The following is a 17,521-nucleotide window of genomic DNA, read 5'->3' as shown; positions in this document are numbered from 1 at the left end:
CAGATTCTTCAGCATATTTCTCTTGATGAATACAGATAACCGCTTTTGATTTAAAATTCAAGGTACATTGTTGTTTCTTCAGTAATGCTAATATAAAAATGTTTCTTCAGTTTTCGCAGATTTTTCATTTGAGAGATGTCTTCTCCAAATCCCATCAACAACATATACAGCATCTTTTCAGTATCTGATTTGTAAACACATTGGTCAGATTTCAATTCAGTGAGTTTTTCATTCTTCACAAATTCTCTCAATTTCTTATTGTTTCAATCCATGCCTTTCTGCACAGGCAAATTATCCCAGGTGCTTTGCATCCCTCTGGAACTTCCATGAAAATTTGTTCTTTCAGATCAACTATTTTGATATCAAATGTGTAATTATGAAATCCACATGTGCAGAAAGTGCAAATAAGAATCTCAGGGAATTGATTTGTATAGAACAACTAAAAATATCTTTAGAATCCAGTTTTCCTTTATTCTGTTGCATCCTCTTGAAATTAGCCTAGCTTTGTACTTTCCATAACCTTTTATCTTTGACATCAATTTTATTGTGATTATTTCTATTTCATGAGCAGTTTCTTTAGTCATAAGCCCATATATCATTTCTCTTCAATGATTCTTTTTCTTCGTTTGTGGCCTTCCTCCTATTTTATTCTTCAATGCATTCCTTGTACATGAGCATGACATAATAATCATATCTCTTTGACAAGTTTACTTGAGGTCTTGGTTTCTGGTACTTTTTTTGTCTCCTTCTGGATTTCTTCTTCTTTATTCTTCTGGATCTCATCATCTTTTTTTCATCTTTTTCAAAACCTTCTCTTCTCTTTTCTTCTTCAAAAATTTGATTTTCTTCAGATTTATTCCTTCTTCTTTAGTTTCCTCTTTTCTGTCTTCATTTATTTATTTATTTATTCATTCACCCAAAAAATATCTTTCTTGATTGTGGGATACAGTACACAGTCAAACGAACACTTACATAAATAAAATAAATGAATTTTTTGCTAAGAGGAACTTACAATACTTCCAGTAGCTGCACTGCCTAGTTTCAATTCTCTTGTATTTCACATGTTCTAAGTATCCTGCTTCCAAATAGAAGCAGTGATCTAATAAGAATGCCCTCAATTTTTTACAAAAGAAGTGGGAATGATGATATAATTTTTACCTTACATGGAAGGCTATTGCAAACTTGTATAATACTATTTTTAATGGAAGTTTTGAAATCTGATGTCTTTACTGACTGAACATGAAGCTTTTCCTTTTACCTTGTATCATGGATAGTAAAGTTTTTATTTGTTTGTCTTAAGGTCTATCTTTATTCATGATAGTAAGGGGTACACTCTCTGCCTTGCCCTTCAGCTGAGGAGACTCATTACTAATGCAGTCATTCACAGCATCCTTTTTACACCAGTTTGTAAACTCAGTACTTCTGTACTCTCCTCCTCCTGTCACATCTTATTTTTTCTGTCTTCAGTTTGAAATGAGCTTCACTGTCACTTACAGAAGATGTGCATATTATGCCGAAAAATAGTGAACTTCGAATTAACAGGTAATGAAACATGTACTTAATATGTATGTACTCTAGCTGTCTTTTCCAAAACATTCAGTCATTATACTATGCGACATAAGACATACTGTCAAAAGGAACTGCAACATATACTTAAATAACTACATAGCATTTCTTAACTAACAGTAAATATTATCATCATCTGCAAAGAAAAACTCCTGTCACATCTTATTTTTTCTGTCTTCAGTTTGAAATGAGCTTCACTGTCACTTACAGTTTCACTTTTTGTGTGAAAAACACACACTTTTGACAAATGTGAACAATCATAAAGAGATGTTAAAATATTCTTCATTGAGGTAAGTTGGTGCGATTATCTTACCACATACATCAGTGCAAATGTGTTCAAGAAGCCTTGTGCTCGGTGCCACAGTGTTGAATATTTTTCATACTTGTTTTGTCACGATACAAGACTTCTTCTGACACAATTTTACCCACACCATCACATAATTCTGGTATTTTCTTCAGATAACTGTAATTCAGATCTTTTAGTTGTTTGTGCCACTAAATGATTTTCTTCTTTTGTGTCATTAGTGATTCTTATTTACTCACTTTTGATATACATGTGTAGAGTCTGTTTTACTTTCCAAAATAGCATCTCCATCTTTCACAATCTTCACCTTTTTCTTGTCAAATATTGCCACTCCCCCCCTTTTGAGTAATAGCATTTATTGACAATAAATTTCTTAACAGTTCAGGGTCATATGAGACACTTGTCAATAACATATGATGTGACAAAAATTCACCAACAAAATTAGCACATGTGAAATTTCCATGTAAAATCTTAATTTTTGAACCTTCAGTTGTTCACATTTGACATAATTTTCCTTTGATATGATATGTGCTCATCACTACTTTGTATCTATTTTATTGATGCCAATATGTACAGTCCATTTTCTGATTTGTTATTTCCCAAAATAGCATCCCTGTCTTTCACAGTTTCCATCTTTTTCTTGTCAAATATTGCCACTCCCTTTTTTTGAATAATGGCATTTACTGACAATAAATTTTGACAGTTCAGGGATGTATGACACACTTGTCAACAACACCTAATGTGATGCAGCTTTACCAACAAGATTAGCACACATGGAATTTCCATTTACAATCTTAATTTTTGTACGTTCAGTTGTTCACATTTGACATAATTTTCTTTTCACATGATATGCACTCATTATTACCACTGTCTTCAGCAAACTTGGTATGTATTTGATCGATCTTTTTTTGCTTTACTGTCACAAGCACTTCTGGGGGGAAAAAAAAACACTCTGTCTTTGATGTCTCATCCTCTTGTGTTCCTCTTAATAGTAACATTTTTCAGACAAGTGGTTTGTATGTTTGCAGTACTTACAGGGAGGCAAACCATTTGTTGCCAAACAGTCTCCAGATACTATTTATTATGGGTGGAACATTGTATAATTCGTATTTTGACTGCTGCTAGTCTCTGACCAATGGTAGTGTACAAAATACAAAGTAAAGCAAAGCTTGAGAATAACAAGAATTCGGGCTTGATAGAAAATGTTGGGGTTTGCAAAAATGTTTAAAAATCAGTTATTCCACAATATTTCCTTTAGATTATAATGTATCTTACTGGAAAATTGTAAGCCCTGTAGCAAACATCCTTTCATCCTCCTTTATTTATCGTATCATTTTGGCTACTGCCATCATCAAATCAAAACTCATAACTTGTAAAACAACATTTAATACCAGTATCTATAAAACCTAGGGTTTTCTAGACCTTTCATTCACATAGGAACACCTGCCTTCAAATAAAAACTTTGTATGAGTACGGAATTTTGTTCTTGTATTCTTTCATACAATTTTACAAAAAAATCAAATGAGTGTTTCATAGAGTCTATTATTGGACTTTCACATAGCAATAGTTGCCAGTACCCTGCACCAGATCCATTCACACTTGTGTATTTAGTTGCCACAAACCTTACTAGCAAGTATTCAATTGTTTGTGGGCACTCTCTCTGAACAATGATTTCATTCAAAACTCTTTCATCCAATGCTAGGCTTCATTTCTCTGTATTCCTTTCTGATTGCTACTCTGTAAGTCATTGAAATATGATACAGCTTTGCAAAGAAGCAATTCATGGTCCCTGATCATTTCTTTTTGTATTACATTAATACACTTTGTACTAGTTTGTTTAATATCTCTGACCATATTTTGATTAAATTAACTTTGTGATTGACATTTCAGTGAGTCAAAGACAGCCACCAGTCACTTGTAACCACCCAATTGCAGTTCTTTCTCAAGCATCTTGTGCCACTCTTGCTTTGACCACTACACCAACTTATCTCCATCCAAGCCGTACTTTGTAGAGCAACAATGAGTCGCCAATGGTGATGTTGGTATGTATATCGGTCTGAATTCATGCCACAGATGCTCCATAATTAGATGAATTTTGAATAATTCTCTGTTGATAGTGCCTGTGGGATCATACGATGTATAGTCAGCAAAGTAGAAGAATTTCAATGAAAGACAAAACTGGTATCCAGTTGTCAGTTTCCTGAAGAAAGTTGTGTCAACTGATTCACTCTTTGAAAAGTGCATCCTGTGTTTCGGTCTGTGAAGAATTCCTCGAAATATGAGTATTTCAGTAAGTGTCTTTACCTCATCACTTGTAGTATCCTGCCAACTTCGAACCCTGTAGTGTGCTGCTAAATTGGGGTGAGAAGCTATGAATTGTTGTGCATATAAGTTCATCTGTTCATACATTATTTTGCACAAAGGATCATCCATAGAACACACAAAACAACTCATCACTTCGTACTGTTATAGAGACACAACTGTACCACTACTACTATTGGGCAAAGACTGATCATGAACTGAAGTAGCTTAACAAATGCAGTAGGTACTGTCTGCTGCAGTAGTCTCATAATCAGATGTTTCTGAATCAAAGTCATTTTCACTAGCCTCAACAGCCACAAGTGGAAAACTTTCAGGCCTACCACTGACATTATCATCGCTTTCTAAAAGCAGCTGATATATCTCCAAATCAGATAAATGACTTCTTTCCGCCATAGCAAAAGATCACTCACTAACATAGCATTAAACGCAGATGAAAAAGGCACACTTTTGCACCTGCTTCACTCGACATGTACTGTCGATGTGCACTCAATTGGAAAATGTTATAACTAGTCCAAAATATGCAGTGCTGCCTGAAGGGAGCTGCCATCTAATGGACAAAGCTCAACTAACAACTGAGTTTCAACAGCAGGCTGATAATTCATCATTCCCACTAATTATTAGCCACAGAATGCATAGTATGGGTATATCCACCCAACACACTGTGAATTACTAGAGCATAGGTATATAACTGCCATGCCTACTTAAAGGGTTCACAGTCTGAGAAGATCACATCAACTGCTTTGAACAGTTAACAACTGCTAATTAACACTCAAAGTATTCCATTACTTAGTATATTAACTATGTTTGCAGGCAACTACAAGACAGAACCAATCAATAAAATAACTCAATTACTACACCACAAGTACACAAAGAATAATTATGGTGATGTAAAAGTTGAAATTTCAGTTGTTCAAACAAATAAACATGTTCTTTAAAGCACAGCATTTTTAATACTGTTAAATGGTTATCTTTTCATTAAATACAGAATACACTTCATGATATGAATTTGTTCTATTACACAACCATTAAAAATGTGAATGACCAGTAAGTATGACACCACAAATCATCACAAGCTCTTATTTTACTGGTGAATAATAGGAAGAGTGTCTCAAACAGAAAGAAGAGACAGCTGCTAAAACGTAACATATTATGATCAGAGAGTGGCACACAGCCCTCAGGTTAATTACAGTGATACAAAATAACTGATGCTCAAAGAATTGGGTGTATAGCAAGGAAACGATGCGCATATGGTTTTATTTATTTCCATCATGAATCGGTCAACCCTAGTCAGAATATTAACACTGATATAAGCAAAGATGACAACCACTCACTAGTAGAGGAAGGCTTGAGCAGCACGCGCGCACATGCACCCACGCGCGCGCGCGCCCACACACACACACACACACACACACACACACACACATCAGAGAGAGAGAGAGAGAGAGAGAGAGAGAGAGAGAGAGAGAGAGAGAGAGAGCTTATTCACATTCATGATGAATGCGAGTTCAATGATGAGGAACTTGAGTTCATCACCTTTCTTCAGTGATCAATCCTTCATCTACATGGTGAGTCGTCATATTTTCCTGATATGACTAGTTAAAATTACATTTGCTTAAAGAGGTTACAGTAGCACATATGCCCTATAACTTTACACTTCACACAGGAGCACTGGGAGTGGATTACACCTGTTCCTTCACTCCCAGTATGTATCACAAGTGACAAGTTATTGTAGGCATATGGTGCTCAGGCAGTATGCAGCACTGTTCTTCTTACTGGATGAAGCCCTGTGATCAGCTTTTGTGCTGGTTAAAATGAGATGGTCACATTTTGCCTCTACTTAACTGGTGATTCTTGTATTACTCTTACAGTTTCTGATGAATTTCAAAATCTGGCAATATTACTGTTGTACTAGTTTTCAAAACCTGTTTTCAACACTGTGCTGCACGTAAGCAAACAGCACCAATTACCTCACATAAATGAGATTTTCACTTTATAAGTTCTCTGGGAACAGGCTTTCATCTACCATAACCTGCAACTATTCTGACAAACTTCATTCTCCAAACCACCGACAATTAATTTTAGTAGCACATGAAATCCCAGTTTAAACTTAGTTACTTTCTAGCTTATGCACAGTTGTAACAGCCATTATATTGCAATAAAAGCACAAATTATGATAACTAAAACTAAAAGATATCAGTTCTGTAGACATATAACAGAAACTTATGTACGTTCACAATTTTGAGACACAACACTCTACAGTGTTTTATGGTAAATATACTGTTAAGCTTACACCCAGCAGTGTGTTGACAACATAGAAATACACCAGCTAGACATTACAACATTTAGTTACATTAGAATAAACATAAATGTTGTTCTAAAATTAAATTTTGCCAATGCAGCACTGTCTACTCCAGTGGGAATTTTAACTTGGTAACATGGCAATTCGTTTCACACTAAGAAGAATATAACATAAAAATGATAAAATCAAGACGTTTCGTGAATGTTTTACCCAGGAGCTAATTAAGAGTTGTTCCTTCCTTAGCAGACACACAAAAGATTTTATTTCTTTGTTGTGAAATGGCAGGAGACTACATATCTGCTCACCATTATCCTCTTGATCTAAGTTTGCAGCCAGTACATCATCATTACTCTTGTTTACTTTGTTTTCTCCACAGATTTTAAAGTTCGAAATTTATCACAATTTACTTTGCACATTCCTGCCAGGTCTACACCAAATAGTCAATTTGCCACCAATGGAAAAAGTCATGCACTAATTAAAACGTGTTATTCTACAATATTTTTTTGCATAATGTTTCTCCCTGCAGCGGCATGTAATGTTCTGGAAACTTGGTCTTACATAGACTGTTATAAAGTTCTCAAGGTTTACTTTTTAATGACAAATTTCATTCTAGAAGTAAATTTTCTTATCAGTACTAAACTGTTTTCCTTCTTGTTGATTCACATCTGACCAACTCCAGATTGTGAAATATTCAAGACATATTCTTTCTATTGCCATTATTTTCCCTCATTTCTGATATTTCCTCCATTCATCAGCTCTGCTACTTTGAAAATGTAGCATTTGTTCTTCATCTTTTCCCATATAGAATGTCTTCATCTGATATAACCTTCTCTTTTAGGTGTTTATGAGTGTCACTGATCCTTTTATTTTGGTTCTTTTTGTGCCTACGTACTGGCACTGAAAATTTGTTACATACAATTTTGCTGTGTGTGTGTGTGTGTGTGTGTGTGTGTGTGTGTGTGTGTGTGTGTCGAAATATTCCTGTAAAATTCTAAGTTGTTTCTTTTGTAACTTCCTTTCCACCTGTTTTTTGTCCCATTATTTTTTGAAGTAATTGTCACTCTTTTTTCGTTTCATTTATTCTGCTTCCCGAAACACTGTATTCAGCTACACAGAGTTCAAGTCCTGCCTTTAAATACATTGATTTTCTTTAAAAATTATGTACATCCATCCAGGATTGGCATGCCATCTCAAGTTGCCTGGGTCACGCATTATTTTCATTGTCAGTTAATTATTTTACTACAGACGCATACAAGTTTTCATGCTCAGTAATCACTTCTATAATGCTACATTGCAGTATAAAGAACCACATTCTACTACCACAGCAAGTAGCTGAATGATTGTTAAACACTTCACTTTGCCATTTTGTCAGCAAGTGGTCTCTAAGAAAGGAGCATTCAGTTAAGAAACTCCAAGGAAATCTGATTTATTCAGTAGCTCATCAGCTGATATTTCTTTTTCTGGGCCGCTTTTTCATTCACAAACCTATGCATAAAATCACCAGTGCTTGCATCTCATCTTTAACATTATGATTGTCATCAACCTTAATCTACATACAAAGAAAAATGAACTAACAGATCTCAAAATTCAATTGAAACAGCACATGTACAGGTATGTGTCCCTTAATCTCTGCTAACTGCAAAGAGATGTTACAGACTTTAGAATAAAATATAGCTCAACAATTTTCTTGTTACTGTGTCACATGTACACAGAGATTAAAAAATTCAAAATCAATTGGTCCACAGAGATGTTCCAGTAATATAATATTAAAAAACTGTTAAACCCATCAAAAAATAGTTTGTCACTACAAAAATGAGATCTGATAATATCTTTTCAACTAACTAGGCACATGTGTAACATTTTTAATGCATGGTACAATAACAATATCTAGAACACAGAATAAATATGTATACTATGTCAAAGTCTATAGTTTAATGGTGACTTTTATATGTATTCATAAACACTGTACCAGTCAAATACTGTTAAACTACAACACATTTAGCTATACCACACAAAAGAAGATGGTGAGTATTAAGATTCCAGAGCTGGAAACTAGAGAGAGAAAAGAAAACGTGTAGAAAAATGGTACAGCTGACAAAGGAAATAACAAGAACACACTACAGGCATAACGTCTAAATAATGGACTGCAGTACATCTAAATGCCATTGCAAAAGCCTCCAAGTTCAAAGCTTCAGAAAAAAACAGCTACATGCAGCACTGAGCATAAAAGCTGACAATGCATGTCAATTACTAATTCACACATATAAATGCAAGATGTCAAAACTGAACGTGGATATTTTATGTCATATAACTGAATGTGGATATTTTATGTCATATAACTGAATGTGGATATTTTAAGTGCATTCTTCTACCTACAAATATCAGTCAATATCATTTGAACATTTAATGGAAAAGGTGTAAATAAATTCTTACAGGGATTGGCAGTAGGTGACAGCAGGGCTACAATGCCACAGTGGCATGAACCTCACACAACAGCCATTTTTGACAGCTGAAACTGGAAAGTATCACAACAGCAACATGAATGGTAATCAGTCAAGTTTTCTTGCCATTAGTGTTCTACACTATCATGTACCTAGAGGGCTGCTGGAAAATGTCATGACGCAAACAGATCACACGGAGCACAATCTTTTATGCGGGATGTTTGAATTTTCAACAGTCCAACTATCCTGAAATAAGCTTATCTTTAATATTACTGACCACTCAAGTTTAAAACAGTAATAAAGCATTTCTGTAAACTGCTCCCTATAAAGGATACGTAAATTACAAACATAGATTTTTACTTCAGTGATCTGTAAGTTGCAAATTTTTCATTATGAGATTACCCTAAAGAAGCATGAGATGTCTTAGCATACCTAGTGGAAGAGGCAGCCTGGTATTGGGATTAGTACAGTAGCAATGTAGGAATAGATGCCACATCACAACTATAATGAAAATCAGCTCGTCTAGAGAAGGGACAATCACACAAACCAGTGAATGACATGAGGTTCTAGGGTTGCAGCCTCACCCAACATATACTCTGGCACTGGATACTAATAAGTGCAAGGGACTTGACCATCTCTCACAAGCTATTCAGAAAAAAAAAAATCTGGACTTACCTCAAAGAAGATGACACGGCAATGAAAGGTTAAGGGACTGAGTGTCTCAGGTAATATATGTGGGTATATGGAATGGTTGACTATTAGAGTCAAGGTCATCAGAGACATTGAATCAGTTCGTACAGAACAATTTTGGGAAGGGATCAACCATGGTAAGTTCAAAGAAATTAACATAGTATTCATCTTAAACAATCCAACAAAACCATGGAAAACCTAAGTCTACATGGTAGATGGCTGGGTATTTGTAATGTATTCCTTCAAAATGTGAGACTAGGTTCTAAACTACTGCATCATCTCACTTGTTATGGAATGTTAGAGGATTGCATGAGGAAAAGAGAGTAGTTCATAGGGGAATGAGAAAAATGTATTAAAAGGGATCAAAGGATTTCAAAATTTTGTAATGGTGAAAACTAGAAGAGCTGCATATAGAGTATCAAATAATTAATAAGCTGAAATTAATAATAATAATAATAATAATAATAATAATAAAAGGATAAGGGTTACTCATATAGTTATAGTTTGCTCCTGTGTCTCTCTTCCTCTACCCACCCACCTAGCACAACCCCACCTCAACCTAGTGCAACTACCAAACTGCAATACTGGCATTGTGTGTCCAGTCGGCATCATGTAGGGGCATAGGGATGTGTGTGTGTGTGTGTGTGTGTGTGTGTGTGTGTGTGTGTGTGTGTGTGTGTGTGTGTGTGTGGTCTTCTTTATGCTGAAGTATTCAAATAACCTAGTGATGATAACAATAATGGCTAAAAATACAGATTATACAACAGCTGATAAGTTTATGCTTCAGATCTGGGAAGAATTTGAGGACACAGAAAACTGTATAAGGCACAAAAAAATTGCTAAACAAAACCGTGGTTTATGAATGCTTGTTAAGCTGAAGATTTAAAGGTTAATAACAAAGAGTAATGGGCATCTTTGGGGCAACAGTGCTAGAAGTGGCCAAGAGCATATATTTGAGCCTTTAAGTCCACAAAACATTAAAGATACCTTCACAGCTAAATGGTATGAAACTTCTTCATTACATCATAGTGTGATGAAGGGCTCATTGAAAGACACCAAAATCTTTATAGAGGACTAAAATAGCTTCCCTAATACATCGACCCATAATTTGTCAGACTGAGACCATGAAAAGAAAAGAAAAAGAAAAAAAATGAAGAGCACGGAAAGAAATTATAAAATATATCACCTGCAAGGTGAACAAATATCACAGCTATGCAAGAATAGACTAAAAATTATTTAGCTGAACAAAATCAAAGACTGACAATAATGAAGAATAGGGACAACACAACTGTGCAGAAAAAAGCTTATAAAGTTATATGAAAAAAGAAAATAAAAGAAAAATTTTGAAGAAACAACTGCCATGAATTTCCTCCAACATACTGACCGAGTTTGTAAAAAGCATACAAGAAACTGCATATAATGTTCTTGCTACTGGAAGACTAAAAAAAATGGATTAAAAACACCCAAGCACTACATAATATTGTAAAAAAGAAAAAAAGTGAAGAAAAGTAAATCTTACAATAGGAGTAGTAAATATCCTTTTATACACAGATGATGCCACTGTTATACAAAACACATAAGATGGCTTCCAACGATCAGTTAGAAATTACAACAAGTTTAAAAGAATGCAAGTTACAATAAATTCCACAATACGAAGTAAAGGTTTACCTAGACAAATATGCTCTTCGGTCCCAAACTGAAACCCCTATTCAACAGATATTTCAATAACTGTTCCCTGTATGGAGACAGATGTTAAACAATTTAGCTATTTATAGGATGATGAATAATAAGACCAGGAAAGATAGTTGAACAAAAATTTCACAAATGAAGGTTCCATCAAAGAAAGACTTAAACAAAATGACTGTAGTGGCGGGGGATGCTGATAACAGCTCAGTGTGCACTTCTCTTATATGACGAGAAAAGATCCCTGACAGCTGGCAGCACTGTAGCCAGCTTTCAAATGCAAAGTCACAACACTGACTGAAAGCCTTAGACTTATGAACATTATCACATCTCATGGCACGGCTCCCCCTGTTCGAGGTTCGAGTCCTCCCTCGGGCATGGATGTGTGTTATTTCACTGAAAAAATACGGCAACCAGCCACTTTTTATGTGTGTGTTGTCCTTAGCATAAGTTAAGTTTAAGTAAGATTAAATAGTGCATAAGCTTAGGGACTGATGACCTCATCAGTTTGATCCCATAACACCTTACCAAAAATTTCCAATTTCCACATCTCACGATTTTTCAGATCAGGCACATGAAGCAGCCATGCCTAGCCCACTTTAACTGATAGTGATCTCTTCTTGCCATATGGACAAGTAGTATACGGCATTCAAGGTTAAGTGACACCTTTTCCCCCTTTATTTGGCTGTAATTGTGAGACACAATACTATGTCTAATGTGGCCATTTTCAATTGATAATACATAGAGATAAGTAAAAATAAATCACTTGATCTAATATCAGCTGACTGTGTTGGATGTAAAGACTTTTGTCTAAAATTACAGTGCAATAAGGGAAAAAACGATGTAACTTAATAATTTCAAGCAGAATGTAGACATTAGTTCTAAGAAATATTACAAAGACTTTTCACAGTCCCTGTACAGGCAATCTTAAAATTACACAAACAGTATCTTCCATGCGTATGTTTAGTATTTGTAGTTTTCATTAAATGGATTTAATGGTGGTGATGATGACAATATAGCAATGAAACTAAAGCAAAAGTTATTCGCATTAGGGTAGTATAATCAAAAACAAATACTGCGAAAAAAACCAAAGGTATATGAAAAACTGAGTAATTTCCATTAACAAACAACTGTGGAAGCAACAGATACTCAATTATCAAGATGTTATTCTGATGACATGATATAATCATTTACTGCTCTATGGAGCATTCAAAAATAAATGAACCGGAGGCCATAAAATGAAAACCGCTGAAGAGATTGTACTGTCATATCCTACAGACAAGGTTTTGTACCTATAAGAGCTCTGAGGTGCCAAACTCACTGCTAAAGGGACACAGGCACATGCTCTTGTGACAAAAGGGTGGGTACATGCACATATCAACCATCCATTGCATTCTGTATTGGTGTAAATAAAGAAATTGAGGTTTCAAAAGAAGAGGAAAGGGGGTAGCATATTTCCTGAGAGTGGAAGGAATGTAGGGAACAGAAATTCATCGAAGAATGGCACAAGTGTACAGAGGGCACTGCATATCTATTGCACTTCGAATGTTCAACCTGAGCTCTGGGGCAATGGCTGCCATATAACTCGCTGGTCTTCAGTAACGAGGGCATCCATCTGCTGGACAATGGTACTGGTAAACTGGTGTGGCATTCCAGATGATGTGACACCAGCCAATGATTTCTGTCTTTCCTTGAATCCCTTGTGCCATGACTTGACCCTTGCAATGGACATGCAGTGTTCTCCGTACCCTTGTTCTATTTTGCAGCAAATTTCCATTCTAGACACTCTTTAGACTGTAAGGAAATGCACTACACACCTTTACTCTTCTTTTGCAGTCTCCATTTCTTTATTTTCACCACTATTGAGGTGTGAACAATAAAGCATGCAAATCCTCACTCTCTCATCACTGGGTACAAGCCCATGTCCTTTATAGTGAGTTTCGTGACTCGCACTCTTATACGAAGGACAGCTTCCCCCATAGGCAATGGCATTATGATCCATTCAGGGGTTTTCACTTTATAGCATACGGCTCATTTCTTTTTGAATGCCCCCTATATACCAAGACAATAATTACTACTGTTATTAAGCTTATGGTGATACAAATTACACATGCTAATTCTGTGTCTAACATTCTGCAACAAAAACTTCTTTCATTTTCAGCCATAACAGACATATACCAGGTACAGATAATTAACGTGAGGATGTGCTATCAAGAAGTTCAACAGTCTGGAGAAGGTGCATTGAAGCAGCAAGTATATCGCATGAAACACAACAAAAATTATAAATTGATAATTAAACGTAAAATGAAACAGAAGTTAAGGATAAATACAAAAATCTAGTTACAATAATACTACAATAATGATACACTTTTTATTGTCCTACATAAAACATTAGCAACATAGAAACTTCACACTTATATAAGAAAAAGAAAAAAAAGAATAAAGATAAAAACTGTTAAAACTATGTAAAGGAAAACTAGAAACAAAGTTAAAAAAGCAAGCAAGTAAAAAGTAGGCAAATAAGTGTTTAAAAGACAGCAGAGAAGAACAAGGCATAAAATAAAATAAAAACTAGCAATGGATAAACAATAGCAGAGAACTGTAGTAACATTTAGAAAAATTAGGGAGGACAAAGTGAAAGGAGTAAATGAGGTTGCTGTTTGAGGCAAAACAATGAAAACTTTGAAAAGAGATTCCCATCTTCACTGCGAGAGAACAGTACACACAGAGCAAGTGACAAGTGGAGAGCTCTCAAAACACAAACTGTTATAGAGAAGTTAGAATTATCAATAAAGGTTGTTTATCTTTATCCAAAAATCTTTTAACAAGTGTGCAATTATATGCCAATGAAACAGTAATTATTGGGGTGATGAAATCTAGAACGAATCAGATAGAATTAACAGCTTTCACTCTTTGGGCCTTTTTTTTGGGAGGGGGGGTGTAGTTTTGCGTGGTTCAGTGAGTAGGTGTGTCTATCAGTCCAAAGTTCCGAGGTTCAATCCCCAGTCAGTGCACTGAGTTTTACAACTTGTAATGTTTGTTAGCACAAAAAATTAGGAGCTTCACCATAGTTCAGAGAGCACTTAAACTGTAGCTGGTCAAGTCAGTTCAAAGAGTGAAGGAAGGCAACAGGGCCATGCCTAGTACAGCATCACTGAGGACAGCTTTATCATTTTTGAGGAGAGGAGAGTGGAGTGGAATTTGGGAAAGGGGGGGGGGGAGGGGGGCACGAGTCAGAGTAACACAAGGAAGAGTTTGTAAGGTCTTGCTGACAAATAAATCTCAGAGCTGGTCCTCACAATCAATAGCAAAACTGATGTCTTTAGTAATTGAAATTAGTTAAAAAGGTTTAAAAGCATTAGTATGTGAAGTGATATATGTGTATTCATCATTTTTACTACTTAGACAAAGCCATTCTATGAAATCTTCCAAAATACATATCAGTGAAATTTTACTGCCCAGGGTCACAGAAAATACTATACTCTAACAATACACAAGTGCATGATGCCGGTGGTATTATTCAAAGAAATCAGTGAAGAACTGCAGCCCAAATGTTTTCATTTTGGGTGTTGAAAAGAGAAGAAGAAAAAAGAAAATACATAGAAAACATTAAAACACAAGATGAGTAGTTCAAAACCAAAAAGTTGAAAGAAATATTAAATATGAAGTAGAATGAATGCTGCACAAGCAATTAACAGATTTTGGTATGTCCTCCTCACAACTTTCTTTTACATCTAGCATTCTAGTCTGATCCTTTTCTGACTGGCATATTCTTCTCATAACAACCATTTTACTTTCCACACATTTCCTTGTTTTCTCTTTAGATTCCAAAGAGAGATAGTTCTGAAATATAACACATTTTTGCTTAGCTATCTATGACAATCTTCTTACTAATATCTTTCAAGTAAAATAAATACATATGTAATCATACTCATTCCTGAGATTTGAATTTTTCATTTTGTTTTAAGGAATGTATGAAAGCTCTTAGCTTTATAATCACAAAATATATTACAGAAAGCAGGTACTTATTGCATAAACACACACTAACTATACACCACTGAACATAACATCACACTGGCAGTACTGAGAAAGAAGAGGATACTGGAAAGTATGGAATGTTAAAATTTTGGGGAACGGCATGAATACTTTCTTTTGTGAGAACCACACACCAATGCCCTCAAGTACATATTTTTTTCTTAATATCTTGTCACCCTCAACATATGATGGCTATCAAATCCACAGTGAAATATCTAATGGCATTTATTACGCAACTGAAAATGATGGCGAAACCTCAATTGAATAATTAATATTACAACATATTTGTATCAAAGATGTGAAATGTATGTATACAGTCAAAAATAATACTTTTATACTGTACCAAAAGAACTGACATTTGTTGGCAATATTTATTCAACATATAATATAAAACAAATAAAACAGATGAGGAAATCACAGTCATGCCATTTACCAATTTTCTTTGTTGGATACAAAAAGCATTGCTATTTAACAGAATTAGTATATACAACTGTACAAAAATAGGAAATACATATTATACACTGTTTAGAGAATTATGCTGTCAGTAGGTAATACTATTGATGTGTTCTAAACTATTTACTGCCACCTTCACAATGACAGCAATAAAGACTATGTCTTCTTTGTATACAATTATAACAAATGATAAAAAATATATGGCTAAGGAATTCAATAAACTGTGATGGTTTTATGAAAGAGTACGTTTTGTTTTCTGAGGAGTGCTTACATACAATAAGCCAGCTTTGAGAAATATATGGCCACTACAGGAACATGTCACAGTAGTTCAAACCATTTCTGAACAAACATGGCAAATCCAACAAATTCATGATATGAAAGAAGTATTTACCATAACATTGATTTGTACCGCACTGGGACAGGAATGTCATGACAGAGAACACAATATAATAAATAATGTAGGAACTAGACAAACAGAAGTTGTTTTTTACTCTTTTTGTATTCTGTCTTATTTCACTGTTTGCAGTCTGATTGTAATTTAGCCCACACACTGTGTGTAAATACATGATAGTATGGCATGCTGAAATCATTCAAATTCTGCAGAAGTCAATTTCAAGATATGGATCACTGTACACTGGGTTATCCAAAAATGATTACAAGTAACATTTACTTAGTTACTTTCGACTTGTGGATCAAAAAAGTTTATAGGGCAAACTCTGCACACAACTGATATTTTGTCAGCTTAAACATAGCTATCTAACATGGTTAGACCTCTTTTCTATCAACTATATTTCATAGTTTAATTTGGGATAGTTATTTTCCACTTTTTAAATTACAATCGAAGGTGCTCCCAGTGCACAAGACATATAGAAATTATTATACTCTGCACAGTCAAAATGACAGATGCTATGATACACATTCAATAGGCAGAAGAGGGGAGATGAGTAGGCTAGTATGACCAAAGTTACATACTGACATTAGGTATTCAATACCAGCGGCAATGAGAACAAGGGTACAAATGTGATCTTAGCACCAAAACAGTAATGTTATCAAAAAGTCACTGTGAAATGAAAGTACATTATTTTTCAGTGAGAACAACAACCACAGTTTTATGTCACTCCTTACAATAATCTTGCTCAATAGGCAAGAGGAAAAAAACACTGAGCCTTTACAGCAGGTAAACTACAGGTGTCTGGAAAAGCTCATAAAAATTTTTGCAATGAATTCTTAATATAAACTTTCAGCCATGTGTATACACAGATTAAAATGTAAAAGTCATTAGTTGCTTAAAAGACAAGGTAACCTCACTGACTTTGGGCTTCAGACTGAATATAGGTAGCTCTCAACTTTTGATTTAGAAGGTGGCCTTGTAAATGGAGAGAACCAGGCGAGTGAAAATCGTCCAAAGACTGCCTGTATGCTCTTCCACCGCGACTTCTTCACCCATCGTGCCTCTTCCTTTTTCAGTTGCTCAATTCCCTGAAAGAACAAACATGTCTTTTGAGACTCCATTATTTTGCTCACTTTTTTCGCTGCCAGATTTCATCACAATTTATGCACAAATGTTGATATGTGCATTGTATCTCTGGCTTGCTTGGGATATTATGAGACAAAATAGCAGATTTCAAGAAGGAGTGGCAAAATGAATTTCTCCAGAACCTGTTCATGTCTCTGAATGTATAATGAAGAGATAAACCCAGCCCCCTCCACACATTTGCGAACACTTGC

At 35.1% G+C, this 17,521-nt stretch overlaps 1 protein-coding gene across 3 annotated transcripts in view; it reads right to left on the bottom strand.

Moving 5' to 3' along the window:
* Positions 1-5,119: 5,119 nt before the first annotated feature.
* Positions 5,120-17,521, bottom strand: part of LOC126266653 (palmitoyltransferase ZDHHC3-like) — a 107,358-nt gene continuing 94,956 nt past the window's right edge. For 2 of the 3 annotated variants that reach the window (XM_049971050.1, XM_049971051.1), the window contains exon 7: positions 15,693-17,272. In XM_049971050.1, the coding sequence (XP_049827007.1) occupies positions 17,114-17,272 (159 nt within the window). In that variant the 3' untranslated portion in view covers positions 15,693-17,113. Of the gene's footprint in view, positions 17,273-17,521 lie in introns of all 3 variants that reach the window. The other variant, XM_049971049.1, reaches the window with a different exon arrangement.

This window comes from Schistocerca gregaria, chromosome 4 (assembly GCF_023897955.1).
Source record: "Schistocerca gregaria isolate iqSchGreg1 chromosome 4, iqSchGreg1.2, whole genome shotgun sequence".
Classification (NCBI taxonomy): domain Eukaryota; kingdom Metazoa; phylum Arthropoda; class Insecta; order Orthoptera; family Acrididae; genus Schistocerca; species Schistocerca gregaria.
The sequence above is the reverse complement of the archived record's forward strand: the minus strand, read 5'-3'. Positions and strand labels throughout refer to the sequence as shown.